General features: G+C 53.8%; 6 protein-coding genes across 6 annotated transcripts; 2 read left to right on the top strand and 4 right to left on the bottom strand.

Moving 5' to 3' along the window:
- Positions 1-131: 131 nt before the first annotated feature.
- BDY24DRAFT_415422 (uncharacterized protein) lies at positions 132-1,009 on the bottom strand (the record flags this gene model as incomplete). The annotated part of the gene is made up of 2 exons (XM_076643449.1): positions 132-674; positions 785-1,009. 2 exons carry the CDS (start codon positions 1,007-1,009, stop codon positions 132-134), a joined length of 768 nt encoding a protein of 255 aa, XP_076496546.1.
- A 1,046-nt stretch (positions 1,010-2,055) lies between these two features.
- BDY24DRAFT_67034 (uncharacterized protein) lies at positions 2,056-3,103 on the bottom strand. Its single transcript, XM_076645054.1, has 2 exons — positions 2,860-3,103; positions 2,056-2,781 (listed from the first exon to the last, which is right to left on the bottom strand). Exons 1-2 carry the CDS (start codon positions 3,067-3,069, stop codon positions 2,185-2,187), a joined length of 807 nt encoding a protein of 268 aa, XP_076496545.1. The 5' UTR covers positions 3,070-3,103; the 3' UTR covers positions 2,056-2,184.
- Positions 3,104-3,164: 61 nt separating this feature from the next.
- Positions 3,165-5,700, top strand: BDY24DRAFT_389860 (uncharacterized protein). Its single transcript, XM_076640592.1, has 14 exons — positions 3,165-3,262; positions 3,347-3,466; positions 3,551-3,688; positions 3,747-3,803; positions 3,884-3,943; positions 4,022-4,100; positions 4,216-4,283; positions 4,352-4,416; positions 4,484-4,779; positions 4,861-4,925; positions 5,014-5,071; positions 5,152-5,188; positions 5,294-5,463; positions 5,565-5,700. The coding sequence occupies exons 2-13, from the start codon at positions 3,447-3,449 to the stop codon at positions 5,446-5,448; spliced, it is 1,098 nt and encodes a 365-aa protein (XP_076496544.1). The 5' UTR covers positions 3,165-3,262; positions 3,347-3,446; the 3' UTR covers positions 5,449-5,463; positions 5,565-5,700.
- A 128-nt stretch (positions 5,701-5,828) lies between these two features.
- Positions 5,829-8,768, top strand: CCT2 (chaperonin-containing T-complex subunit CCT2). Its single transcript, XM_076644629.1, has 13 exons — positions 5,829-5,922; positions 6,020-6,112; positions 6,217-6,235; positions 6,320-6,605; positions 6,768-6,894; positions 6,993-7,068; positions 7,180-7,257; positions 7,330-7,418; positions 7,506-7,763; positions 7,859-8,119; positions 8,278-8,377; positions 8,457-8,568; positions 8,661-8,768. The coding sequence occupies exons 1-13, from the start codon at positions 5,902-5,904 to the stop codon at positions 8,707-8,709; spliced, it is 1,569 nt and encodes a 522-aa protein (XP_076496543.1). The 5' UTR covers positions 5,829-5,901; the 3' UTR covers positions 8,710-8,768.
- Positions 8,769-8,898: 130 nt separating this feature from the next.
- Positions 8,899-10,310, bottom strand: BDY24DRAFT_66937 (uncharacterized protein). Its single transcript, XM_076645053.1, has one exon. The coding sequence runs from the start codon at positions 10,175-10,177 to the stop codon at positions 9,170-9,172; it is 1,008 nt and encodes a 335-aa protein (XP_076496542.1). The 5' UTR covers positions 10,178-10,310; the 3' UTR covers positions 8,899-9,169.
- Positions 10,311-10,340: 30 nt separating this feature from the next.
- On the bottom strand, positions 10,341-12,680 carry BDY24DRAFT_389846 (ceramidase). The gene is made up of 9 exons (XM_076640591.1): positions 12,378-12,680; positions 12,216-12,252; positions 11,976-12,009; positions 11,754-11,883; positions 11,523-11,560; positions 11,430-11,450; positions 11,225-11,349; positions 10,866-11,145; positions 10,341-10,734 (listed from the first exon to the last, which is right to left on the bottom strand). The coding sequence occupies exons 1-9, from the start codon at positions 12,415-12,417 to the stop codon at positions 10,531-10,533; spliced, it is 909 nt and encodes a 302-aa protein (XP_076496541.1). The 5' UTR covers positions 12,418-12,680; the 3' UTR covers positions 10,341-10,530.
- Between the last annotated feature and the right edge of the window lie 503 nt (positions 12,681-13,183).

Below are 13,183 nucleotides of genomic sequence, written 5' to 3'. Positions count from 1 at the left end.
TCTTGCGAACCGAAAGAAACAAGGGAGAGGGAGGAGAACGGACGCGTCTACAAAAGAGAGAGGTCGTGAAAGAGTCGTTCATCAAACTACGGGTGAAACTATTCAACCGAAACTAGCACCTGCTAACGTATCTACTCCTCCAACTTGATCCTCGCCAACTCCTCCTCATCCCTACTCGCTCCTCCCCTGACCCAACTCTCCTTCGCCCTCGAATTGACCGACGACGCAACATCGACCACTCCCAAGAACGATCCCGTCCCTCCCCTCAACCCACTCGACGAAATCCTCGTCGCCTCTGGACTCCTCCCTCTCACCTCCGTTGGCGTCGTCGACCTTCGAGGAGCGGGAGGACGAGGACGAGGAGAGACGGAGGACGTCGACGCGTCCGCCCTCTGCTTTCTCTCTTTTCGGGCGAGGAGATTGGCTCGAACGAGGGAGAGTTTGGCTGATCGAACGGGTCCAATTGATGAGGATTCCGTGGGAGGAGGGGTGGAAGGTCCGTCTTGACTGGAGGACGACGACGACGACGACGACGAGGACGAAAGGGAGGAGGGCGAGGGCGGTGCGTCGAACTGATTCGTTGGAGGAAGATGCTGGATTTGAGGGATCGTGTGGAAAGGTTGTTGATGAGAGAGGAAGAGCTGGGTTTGGAAGGAGAGGGAGGACGCAATTCGCTTTAGAGAGAGAAAGACAAAAGAAGCAGATCGAGGACAAAAGAGGCGAGGTCAGAAATAGCCCGACGACGGAAACAAAGAGAGGGGGGGGAAATTGAAGCGGGACTCACGTCTTCTTCAGCTCGTTTAGCAGAGAGGATGGCGAGTAGGAGCTCCCTATCTCCTCCTCCGTTCTTGGAGAAGGCATCGAGGATTTCTCTGAGGGAAGGCGGGAGAAGTTGGGAGGTGTTCGAGGAGGGAGGAGGAGTAGGAGGCGTTGAAGGTTCCTCGTGTTGTTGCTGAAGGAGCAGGGAGGATGGTGTGACGGGACGAGTTGCGGTGGTAGAGCAGGACATGTTGATGTAGGAATGGGAGAGCTTGATGTGGTTGGAGGAAAGGAAGAAAGAGAAGATTGAGGATGAAAAGCAAGGGACGTCGCCAAGACTTCTATTCCTGAACAGTAGGAGTTCTGACCCGATTAGAGTGAAAGTTTCAGTATGGGGAGCTAGCTGAAGTGTATGAAAGTCGAACGGAGGAGGTTCTGAGAGTCTGTGAGGGAAAAGGAGATCAAGGGAGGGTCAAAGGTTGACGGGTATTCGCGTCGCGTCGAGGTCGAAAATAAAGCGTTCTTGGCGAGAAAGGTAGGGAACAGCGCTCGTGAAAGTCTTTCCTCGTCGAGTTTCTACTCCGGATCTAGTTGATGAGCCAGGCAGTTAACGAAGCGAGGGTTGGCGCTTCAGGCGAGCTTCGAGGAGGACTTCGAAGAGCGACGCAGGGCGGAGAACGAAGGACGGGTGAAGATGTCATTCGATGGTGATCAAAGCAAAGTATCGAAGAAAAGACTTCGCCAGTGATATGATGCGATCGGTCGGAAGGTGCTGAGAGGGTAGGTCTGTGAGAGCAGGAAGAAGAGGATGAGCGTCAGGACGAGGGTTAGGGTCGTTGAGCGAAGTTCGGGAAGAAGGATGGAGACGGAATGAGAGAAGAAACGACAAGCTTGCGGATCATAAGTAGTGCTGCGTAAGAGGGATGTGGGAGGAAGGAAAGGGGACAACGGTCAGGGCGAGCGAAAGTCGTTGACGAACGAAGGCTAGAAACGCAGAGCTCACGTTCAAGGTCGTGGCAAGGTGGGTTTGTACAAGGCGAGTAGGGAGGGATGAAATTGTGAGTTGGGTTCATCGCTTATGAGAGAGAAAAGGCAAGCTCGAATCAGCGGCGAGAAGGAGAGAAGATTCAGAAGAGCGACGTGTCGCAAAGATCGACGAACTCACATGATGGCAGGTTGCGAGATTGGAGAGATGCAGGGCATAGGATGGGTTGGAGATCACTGAGATCGAAAATAGCGATGAGAAGAAGAGTCAGCTCATTTCCTTGCAAGAAAAGGGAGGGAAAGAACTGACCTCTTTAGCGACGAAGCGAATCATCTTCAGCCTCCTCTCCCTCTCCCCCACTTCGGGCACATCCTCCTTCAGAACCTCCTCAATGAGCTCAATTACTTGAGAGGCTCGGTTCTGCGAGCTCACACGAAAGATCACTTCCTTGACCTGAGGACATGCCAACAGGGCGTGTTCCTCCACTCCCTCTCGAACAACTGTGCGAGGCACGAGTTTCCGAAGGAGGACCCGCGGCTCTTACTCTTCCTGATGTCGAAGGAGATCGAGAGAGATGCCTCGGGGAGGTTCTTGAAGAACTCGAGGGTGCTGATAAACGGAGAGCCGAAGTTGAGGAAGCTAACGAGAACCACGTTCGACCAGGACCAGCTCCTGACCCTCGTCCAGTTGGCGATCTCGAGCTCCAGCTGGAAGGGATGACGTTGATCTGGTCTTCCTCCCGACGGAGAGGAGAAGACGACGTGCTTTGGGTCGAAGAGGTTCATCATGGTCGAGAAGAGATCCAGAGGGTTGGGCTCGTCCTCCTTGAGTTCTCCGTACTCGTCGACGACGTCGTCTCGACCGAATCGAACCTTCAACCTCTTGATTCGAAGAGGCGAGGAGGACGGGAGTCGAGCTGGGGTGATTCGGAAAGCGTATCGAGTGAAGGCGTCGTTTCGGATCCCGAGAAAGGTGAAGGATCGAAGTTGGGAGAGGGAGAAGAGGTGGTCGAGGTGAGGAGCGGAGGAGGTGGGTTTCTGTAGACCAAGGCGAGTGGAAAGGATGGATCAGTTCAGGGCATCGAAGATCGAGGAAAGATGTGTAAACATGCTCACCTCCTCGTAGAAGAGCTTCTCAAAGTGTTTGAGTCCGTGGAGGACGACGTCTCGATAGAGGAAGGGAGTTGCGAGCTCAAGGAAGGAGAGCGAGACGAGGCATGCTTGAGCGAGGGTGGGAGCGTCGCAGAAGCTGAGGATCGCTCTCTTCATCTCGATCGGAAGGGAGGGAAGAGATTTGAGTCCCGGAGAGGTAGGTTGAGAAGGCATGTTGGAAACTTTGAGGGGAAGGGATGCTGATCGTCGGAGGGCAAGGAAAGGAGGAGAGGGTGTTCGCCTTTCCTTTCCTTTCCAGTTTACTTTCACTTTACCCTTGACGTCCATCTTCATCTCCGGTCTCTCATCCGTTCTCGAACTCAAGGACCATCAAGGCTTAAAAGAGTCGCCACAGAGATCGATATCAGTGAGTTTTGGGATGCAGGAAGGACGGGGGAAGAAGAGAGGGAGAAGAGTCGAGCTCATCACCACCCTCCCTCCTCTTCTCCAGCTTTCTCCTTCCATCCTCCCCTCTCCGTTTTCACCAGCCATCTATCAAGGTCCTTTTAAAGCTTCTACTCCAATCGTCAACCCAGCAGGAAAAAATCTGCATGGACGAAGTCGAACTCGAGTGAGCTCTCCACGAACAACACCTCCTCCCGTCCCTCGCCTCGCTCGACCGCTGAGCACTTCACGTTTGCTTGCTATTCTTCAGATGTTGGGATCTTCTCCGTTCTGTTGGGATGCCTTTCAACTCAGCTTCTTCGCCGAAGACTGAGACTTCTGAGGGAAGGAAGGAGACTTTAGTCAAGGAGAAGCCTTCGGCTGGCGACTCCAAGGAGACTGCTAGGAGGTGAGCCCTGCACTTCCTTTCTTAAAGAGTACTGAGTATAACGCTGTGCTTCTGGCAGATACGAGAGAGATTTGGATCGAACATCGAGCGGAGGAGAGACATGGACGAGTTCCAGGTGAGCTCGCGATCGTTCGTTCCTGAACCTCTTCTTCGGAAGGGTAGGCCTGACTCCTGGAAGATTTCCTCGTGAACCAGGAGGGATAGATCTCGCTCTCCCGACCGTCGAGGCCCCATTCCGATCCCATCTCGAACAAGGTGAGCTCTGTCCTCTTCGCGTCGCTTTCTCTCCCTCCTCCTGACACCTCTTCGATTCCTCCTCTTGGGAATGGGAAGATCTCAGTACTCTCCCTCAAGAGATGTTTCCTTGGCAGCCTCGCGGGACCTGTACGATCCGTACACGCTGTTTCTGCCGGTGAGTTTCTTTTTGCGTCAAACCGCGACGCGTCAACCTCCCGTGAACGAGGTTTCGCCCTTTCCTTTGTTTCAGACAAGTCTGAGCCTTCAAGTCCTGTTGTTCGAATAAATAGAGTATGGATCCACGCCTGTCGCAGAAACAGCTTCAGAGCCTCTTCGAGCCGTTTGGCAAGATTGTCGAGTGAGCTCAACTCCTCTCCCATCTTTGTTCTTTTTGAAACCGCGTCCTCAGATTAACTTTATCATCAGTACACGAGTACGCACCGTCGGGCAAAAGTTCGCTGGCTTCGTTCAGTTCAAGCACACGAGAGACGGTACGTTCGGCCAGCGAGTTTTTGATTTCAGCTCGGTCTGATGGACGCTTTCTCCCTCTCCTTCCAGCCGAACGTGCCCGCGGCGCTATGGACAACACTATCATTGGATCCACGCGAAGCTCGGTCATCAACGCCTTAGCTCGAGCTGCTTCTGCGACATCCGCGTCCACTGTTTCTCAACCCGTTCCCGACCTTCATTCCTCCTCTCGCTCCCCCGAACGCTCGCCATCTCGCTCTGACAACGCTTCCGCGAGTTCAAGACCTCAACGGGAAAGGTCCAGATCTCCAGTGATTGCGTCTTCGTACCTCAGAGGACGTCCTCCCATTCAGGCTGAAGTGGAGTCTCGAACTCTTGTCTGCGAAGTGAGTCGCGTCCCTTTCTCTCTCTCTCTCCTTTCTCTCTCTTGACAAACAAACAAAAACCCCTTTGGTTCGCTTCAAAAGAACCTACCTCCTCACCTCAGGACATCAGACCTCAAATGCTTTCTCCCTGGTTCAGCAGACTCTCAGTTCGTTCTCTCTCTCTTCCTCTTTTTCGACTTTCTTGACCGTAGGATGGAGCTCACCGCCCCTCTTCTTCCCCAACCCGTCACGCAGAATCAGGATCTCACGAGCACCTAACAAGCTGTCCGCTTCAGCTTCTCTTGTCTTCCCGGTGCGTCTCGACTTTGCGTCGTTCTGCCACCGTGCTGACCTTTCGCTCGACGCGTCTCTTTTCCTTGGGCCTTTTCACAGACTCGGTTTGGAGCAGAAGTTGTTCGAAGACTCGATGGTGAGCAACATCTTAGTTTTGCAGAGTCTCTCGAGCTTCGAGCCGACTTTCCTACATCGATTTTTGACCGTCTCGTCCGTCGACTTCCATCTTTATTTTTCAAAGGAATCATGATCGCTCAACGGAAGATCATCATCTCCTTCCTCGGAGGCCCAGTCCAAGGCCATCCTCCTGGATACCCTCCCAATCATCTTACCGGCTTCCGAGGATTTAGTGCGGGCTTCTGGTCTCGATGCCAGGAGGGAGAGGAGAGGTGGTGAACGGAGAGGCGACGCGTGCGTCCTCACCTCTCTTCGTCTTCTCTCCCGATCGCTGATGTGCCTTGAAGCGGACCGCTGAAACTGCACAACGCTTTTTTCTTTTGGGCTTCTTCCAGTCAACAGCTCGAGTCAATTCGAATAGACATAGCGGCATTGAGGGGGAGAGGGTGTTGTCGAAGGAACGACGCGAGGCTTTCTTCTTTCTTTTCGTAGCTTTTTTTCTTCTCGCTTCATGATCTTACGACCTCTCACAGACTCCTCTGTACGCCAGGCTCATTGTCCCTTTCCGAAAGACGACTCAATCGTCGTCAGGCCCTCTTCGCGTCGCCCTCCCTCGAAACTCGAAAGCTCCTCGGCTTTCCTTCCTCCCATCAACGACTTCTCCCTCCCCTCCCTCCTTCCTCCCCTTCCCCTTCCCTTTCCCTCCTCCTCTTCCCTTCTCCCACCAACACCATGAACGTTTTTGCCGATGAGGTAAGTTCCCTACGCCTCAATCTGCTTGAAGGGGAGGAGGTTTGAGCTCGAAGAGCTGAGCTGATTGTTCTCTCGTGTTCGACTCGACCGTTTGCAGGCTGGAGAAGAGCGAGGAGAGAACGCTCGATTGAGTAGTTTCGTCGGAGCTATGGCTCTGGGAGATCTCGTCAAGAGTACACTGGGTCCCAAGGTAAGCAATCTTGTATCAGCTCGTGTAGGGGACGAAGGTGGTGTTCCTTCCTTTTGAGCTTGAGCTGACCTTCCTTCCCTCCCTCCCTTCGTCTACTTCTCCAGGGAATGAACAAGATTCTTCGTCCGTACAACAACCTCCTCGGCACATGTGTACCTCTACCATCCTTCTCGTGCTGACGTTCTCTCTGCTTTTGTCCATCTCCAGAGTCTGCTTCTACGGGAGAGATCACCGTCACGAACGACGGAGCCACCATTCTGAAATCCATCTCGCTCGACAACGCCGCCGCCAAAATCCTCGTCAACATCTCCAAAGTACAGGACGACGAGGTCGGAGATGGTACCACTTCGGTTTGCGTGTTGGCGTCTGAGCTGTTGAGGGAGGGAGAGAGGTTGGTCAACATGAAGATCCACCCCCAGACCATCGTCGAAGGTTACAGGATCGCGAGCAAGGCCGCCCTCGACGCTCTCGAGGCTGCTGCTCAGGATCACGCGTAAGTCTATACCCTATCCCCACCTTCTTCGACTCGTTTCCAAGGTCTTGGGAGGAGCTGTTGGGGAGAGAGGAGCTCGGACGAAGGGAAGGAAGGAGGGAAGGAGAGCTGAAGCTGACCGACTTTTCAATCCATCCTCGTTTCATCTTCCCTTTGCCTCAGTACCGACCCTGCTGCTTTCCGTCAAGATCTCGTCAACATCGCTCGAACTACCCTCTCGTCCAAGGTCCTCTCCGAGAACAAGGATTACTTCGCCAACCTCGCCGTCGACGCTGTTCTCAGGCTCAAGGTCCGTGCCTTCCTTCCTCCTCCCTCCTTCACCTTCCGTACCTCCTCGACGGGAGCTCGAGCTGACTTATCTTTTTATCTCCGTGACATGGAATGTAGGGATCCACCGACTTGGAGAACATTCAGATCATCAAGAAGGTTGGAGGAAAGCTGACGGACTCGTACCTCGATGAAGGTGAGCTTCTCCTTCTCCTTCGCGTCTCCTTCCCCTTCCTTCGAGCTCCTCGCCTCGCAGGAGAGCCGCGAGCTTCAAAGCTGACTCTCGATCATGTTTTTTGGTATCCAGGTTTCATTCTCGAGAAGACCATCGCTGTCAACTCGCCGAAGAGGATCGAGAACGCTAAGATTATGATCGCCAACACCTGTTCGCCCGCCTTCCTCCCTCCCTTCTCCTCCCTCAGCTCGCTTATCTATCTTCCTTGGCCCCTCTAAACAGCCATGGACACGGACAAGATCAAGATCTTTGGAGCTCGAGTTCGAGTCGACGGAACTGGAAAGCTTGCTGAGCTGGAGCGAGCTGAGAAGGTTCGTCCCCTCGTCTCGTCTCTCTCCCTCCTCTTCTTCCTTTCCTCCTCACTGACGCTCTCCTCGTTCCACCTTGATCTCTAACAGGAGAAGATGAAGGCCAAGGTCGCTCTCATCGCCTCCCATGGAGTCACCTGCTTCGTCAACCGACAGCTCGTCTACAACTACCCTGAATCCCTCTTTGCCGAGCACGGGATCATGTGTATCGAGCACGCCGACTTCGAGGGTGTCGAGCGACTCGCTTTGGTCACTGGTGGAGAGATCGCCAGTTCGTTCGAGAAGATCGAGGGTGTCAAGATCGGACGGTGCGATCTTATCGAGGAGATCATGATTGGAGAGGATCGAGTGAGTCTGATTCCTTCTTCTCTACCCGGCCTTTCTCTTCCTTCGTCCCGCTGACCACCTTCTGCTTCTTCATTTCTTGCCTCTTCTATCCTCAGCTCATCAAGTTCTCGGGAGTCGCCGCCGGACAGGCCTGCACCGTCGTCCTTCGAGGAGCTACTTCGCAGATGGTCGACGAGGCTGAGCGATCTCTTCACGATGCTCTCTCCGTTCTTTCGCAAACCGTCAAGGAGTCGAGGGTCGTTCTTGGAGGAGGGTGCTCCGAGATGTTGATGAGCAACGCTGTGGAGGAGGAGGCTAGGAAGGTCAGCGGGAAGAAGGCGATCGCTGTTGAGGCGTTCAGCAAGGCTTTGAGGCAGGTGAGTCATGTTTTGACATTCTTGGTCAAAGTCTCTGGTTTCTGGAAGGAACGGATGGAGTGTAGGGAGCCGTTGGTCGACGAAGAACGAAGGAAAGAGACGCGGAACTGACTCCCTTCATCCATCCGACGCGTCTTCCTTCCTTTTCATTTCGACAGCTCCCCACCATCCTTTCCGACAACGCTGGTTACGACTCTGCCGATCTCGTCTCCAAGCTTCGAGCTGCTCACTACGAGGGACGAAGCGATGCTGGACTCGGCAAGTCTCTCTCTTCTCTTCTCGCCTCGTCTCCCTCGACTTACCTTTCGTTCTTTCTTTCTGTCGTCCTTCTTCGTAGACATGAACCTCGGAGAGATCGGGTCGATGAGGAAGCTGGGTGTCACCGAGTCTTACAAGCTCAAGCGACAGGTGGTTAGCAGCGCGAGTGAGGCGGCTGAGATGATCTTGCGGTGAGTCTCTCCTCTCCCTTTCTCGTCTTGCGTCCCCTTCTCGCTCGCCCCACGTACTGACTCTTCTTTCGTCAATTTGCTCGTCTTTTCAGGGTGGACAACATTCTCCGAGCCGCGCCGAGACGTAGGGAGGGTAACTAGTTCAAAATCCTTTAGAACGAACAAACGAAATGCGATGGCCTCCCACAAAAAAAAGGCAACGTCCTCTCCTCCGCTTTCTCCTCTTTGCTCGAGCTCGAGTGCTTGCTACAAGAGAGCAGACTACGTCTCAGTCTCACTGGAAGCGTTCTCCCTCAAGCAGATCCCAACTACTTCCTCGAAGAAAGCCCCCGAGACGAGAACCTCCGAGCGACGGGACGCTGAGGATGACAGGAGGTCGGACGAGGGGAGCTTGATGTCGTTGCCTGGTCGGAGAATGTTGAGGGATCGGGTGTTGATGGCCTTGGCGAGCGGAGAGTTGTTGTTCGGGAGAGGGAGGGAGAGGGAGCTGAGTTGGTAAAGAAACGACGCGGTGGACGAAAAAAGCGAGGAGGTCAGCTTGGAGCGTTCGACGCGAGAGAGAAAGATGCACGAGACTGATCCAAGAACGAGGTTGATGGATTTACTTGGAAATGAGAACGAAGTCAACGTTCGTGATCTGCTCCTCTTCCTCCCCTTCGCTCTTCATCGTCTCCAACTCCTTCTCGAGCAGGTATCTGCCCCCCAGCTTAGCGATCGCAGCTTGGACGGCACATACGATCTCGATGTGGGTGAACCCGAGGACGACGAAGTTCTGTGAGGGTCGAAGCGAGGTCAGCGAAACCATTCGAGTCGAGTCTTCGACGACGCGCCGAAAAAAAGAGAACGAACGTATCCGATGAGTGGAGCTTCGAGGATGGTCTTGACGTAAAGGTAGAGCTCGTGGGCCACTTTCGCTTGCTGTCTGTTTAACCGAAATGAGATGCAGAGAGTCAGAAAACTGAGTTTGCAGGGAAAGGAAGAGAGGAGGGAGGGAACTGACTCGAGAGGTCGACGTTCGACTACGTCTTGGAAGACATCGAGGAGCTTTCGTCCTGACGAGAGAGATGAGGGAGTAGGCGAAGTGATTGAAGTTTCTCCTGGCTGAGAGCTGATGGGAGCAGAGGCGATGGGAGTCGAAGGTGGGAGGATGATCTGAGGAGGTTGGAAAGAGAGATGTTGGAGATGAGCGTTCAAGATTTCCGACTACAGTACATCCAGATGAGAAAGAAGAGATATAGACGAGTCTCACCTGTCTACAGCGACTCAATGCAGTAGCTGGAACGACCCTGACTGAAGGATCAATCCCAAAGTCCAGCGAACGCTTCGCCACTTGATGACCATCCACCGACTCCATCTTTACATCCTCTTCCTCCTCCCTTCTCGATCCACCAGCGACCTTCCTTCCTTCATCGTCCGAGTCTACACTCCCCCTCATCTTCTCGGACTCTCGAGAAGAAGGTGGATGCTGCTCCCTTGTCGCGGAAGAGGAGGGTTCCTTCCCTCTCCTCCCCTGATCTCCACCTCGACGAGACGACCTTGTTGACGGAGCGGAGGAGGTCGGGGCCGGCTTCTGTTGAGCTGAGGTGTGTTCAGAATCGGAGGGTATCATACGAAGGGACCTGGAGCAGAGAAAAGGAGGAATTGGGCATCCGAGGAGGGTGGGAGTTCGGGGGAAAGACGAGGGAGAGGAGGAAAGGAAAGGTGAGAGCTCGTCGCGAACGAGAAGCAGCGGTTTCGTCCAATTTTCCGTCTCGAAAGCACCGGCTCTCCGATGAGCTAAATAAGATGATGTGATAAAAGTTGATGATCTGCTAATCCGAAGAAAAAAATGCTCAGAGAGCAAGGCTATCTAGCTAGATCTAAGTTTCTAGCCGCGACGCGAGCGCCTGCCTCCCTCTCTCCCGCTACTCGTACATCTCCCTTCCTCTTCCCACCTCAGCAAGCCTACCTCCTCCTCTCCAGCTAGTGAAGTTTCTTCCCGTTCCCGTTCGAGTGCCCGTTCGAGGAAGCGTGTCCGTTAACGGACTTTTTGGAAACCTCCCTCACGTAGGGAAGGCAGAGCGGCTTTTCAACCATCGTGAACGTCCTTCCTTGGCCTTCCGACTTGACGATCGTGAGAAGACAGTTGCTTGAGGTGACCATGAGGAAAACTCCGAGACCGGTGAGCTGCAGAGAAGAGAGGGAGGGAGGGCGAGTCAGCTTCAGTTTCGACGCGTCGACGTTGTTCGTTGAGCAGAGGTCGAGAAGAGAAATCCGGGTCGGGTTGATCTACTAGGAGAGAAGAGGCTTAGACCCACCGCGTGCCACCACGAATGAAACTGCAACAACGCTCCGATGAAGAACGGCAGCCTCTCCCTCCAGCTCTCCAGCGTGTCACACCAAAGGTTGTCTGCGTTCCAGGCTGCGAAACCCAGCACGAAACTGGCGACGCCCTTTGCGAACATGGTAGAGATGGCGTTCTTGACCTTCGCTTGAGAGGAGGGGAGTTGTCGGATGAGGTAGGTTGTTCGGAGGGCGGTGGAGATAAGGATGAATCCGAAGAGGAGTTGATGGTGAACGGGGTTGGGATGAGAGACGCTGTAATCAAGAACGAGAGCGACGCGAGGAAGAGAGTTTAACGAACGAACAGAGTCTCGACACAAAGGGAAGAACGTACTAGTGGTGGGTGAGAGCGATAAGCGTGGAGAAGAGTCCGACGAGGGAGAGGATGGAGGAAGAGTTGACGGAGAAGCCTGGACTGGAGTCGAATGCCGACCACATCATGTAGGACGAGAACCAGATCTGTATAAGGAGGGAAAGGATAAAGTTTGGCTACATCGGCAAAAGGGAAGCGAAGGAAGAAAGAGGAGGACTGAACTGACCATCGGCAGCTCGTCGCAGAGCTGTTGTGGCAGGAAGAAAAGAAGAGTCAGCACAACGTCCCTGAGCAAAGGGATACGACCAAGTCGGCTCACCTGAGCTTCCCACTTGAGCGTCGCGTGGAACCAAAAGCCTGACGGAGAGAGAAAAATCAAAACAAACCGTCAGCTTTGAGCTCGTGTGCGAGCTTCCTTCCCTTCTCTTCTTCGGCAGCTCCTCCTTCAAGAGGACAAGCTCCAGCCAGGCACGATATCAACATCGCTCTACTGCTTGGACTACTGACAAATCCCTGAGCTTCTAAAGACGAGACGAGACGAGACACTCACTCCCTAGCCCAACCAAACCCATTCCCAAGTACGAGGCAGCGAAACGCGCTGGGAGACCGTGGTGAAGGGTTTTGTAGACTCCGAAGATGGCCATTCCCATGAAGGGGATATTACTGAGAGTGTTCCAGAACTGATAGCCGAAGCAAGGTCAAGAAGGAAGCTGATTAGGTTCTAGTTCTCGCGGGGAAGGACGAAGAAGAGGAGGAGGAAGGCTGAACGGACCTCTGCGACATGCGAGGAAACCTGGTAGTTTTGTCTGAGGAGTGAGACGAAGAGCGGATGTCAGACGAGGGGTCCAATAGCGATGGGGGGACTGTTTCGAACTGGACGAAGTGCTTTAGAGGGCCAGTAGAGAGCGAGGGAAAGGAAGGAAGGAGTCTTTGCGAGCTTTGAGCTCTCCCTCCCTTCTTCCTTCGTCCTCGCCTTCGTTTGCTCGAACCGAGACGACAGGCAGGGACTCACTCGCACCAGTCTATCAGCGCTGTATGCTGTCCCCATACTGTGAGAAAAGGAACGAGCAGAAAAGAAAAGAAAAGTCTTGTCAGCCCTGCTTATTCTCGTCAGGGACGACGTCCTTCCTTCCGATTTCCCTCGAGCTCATTCAAGCTGGAAAGATGCACTCACCTCCTTCACGAAGCTGTCCTACGCGTAGTTCCATTCCCATGTTTGATCCCGGCGCGAAGAGAGAGCGAAAAGAAAGAAAGCAAGAAGGGAGGCAGAGGGGAGAAGGGAGTTTGGAGTCAAAGCTGACCTTGCTCCCTCCCCCCCTCGGCCTCCTCCTCCCCTCTTGAAGTGACGACGAGTCGTCCCTCAGGGGCTCCCATGCATCTTCAAATTCTCTTGTCTTCAACTTCTGGAAGGACTAGAGGTCGATGAGCGAAAGAAGGAGACTTGAAAGTCCAGTTTGGGTGGCATGGAAACCGCGATTGACTTTTCACAGCTTGGAGGCTTGGGCCTCGACGCGTCTTTTTTTTCAGCGCTCCTTAGCCTGCCAGGTCTCAGAGCTGAAAGATTCCGACGAGGGAGGAAGGGAGCTAACAGGGGAGGTGGGTCGAGGGTGGACGTTGAAAGCCAGAAGAGGATGATTTTAGAAAGAGAGACAAAAGGAGCTGGACGATCTGCGGCCTCGTCCCGCGTTGAGGCAGCCGAGGAGAAGATGAGGCCTCTCCCTTACCGAGATTAGATAAGGAGTATCTGCCGAAACTTACCTACCGATCAAATAAAAAGAGTGGTTTGGTGCAGGCTGCTCAAGAACCGCAAGGTATAGAGGGAGAGAGAAGAAGACGCGCTTTCGTGATCAGACGCGTCGCATCGTCTTCGAGCATCCACTGAGACGCAGCCGCAAGATCCGAGAGGGTGAAATCAGTCGTGAAAGACTGCAGTTGACTTCTTGAATGGCCTGAGGTACGTCTCGCCCAGAACCTGCGAGC

The sequence above is a fragment of the Mrakia frigida genome (assembly GCF_051309035.1).
Source record: "Mrakia frigida strain ATCC 22029 unplaced genomic scaffold BDY24scaffold_16, whole genome shotgun sequence".
Lineage (NCBI taxonomy): Eukaryota > Fungi > Basidiomycota > Tremellomycetes > Cystofilobasidiales > Mrakiaceae > Mrakia > Mrakia frigida.
Note: the sequence above shows the minus strand (reverse complement) of the source record. Positions and strands in the feature narration are given on the sequence as shown.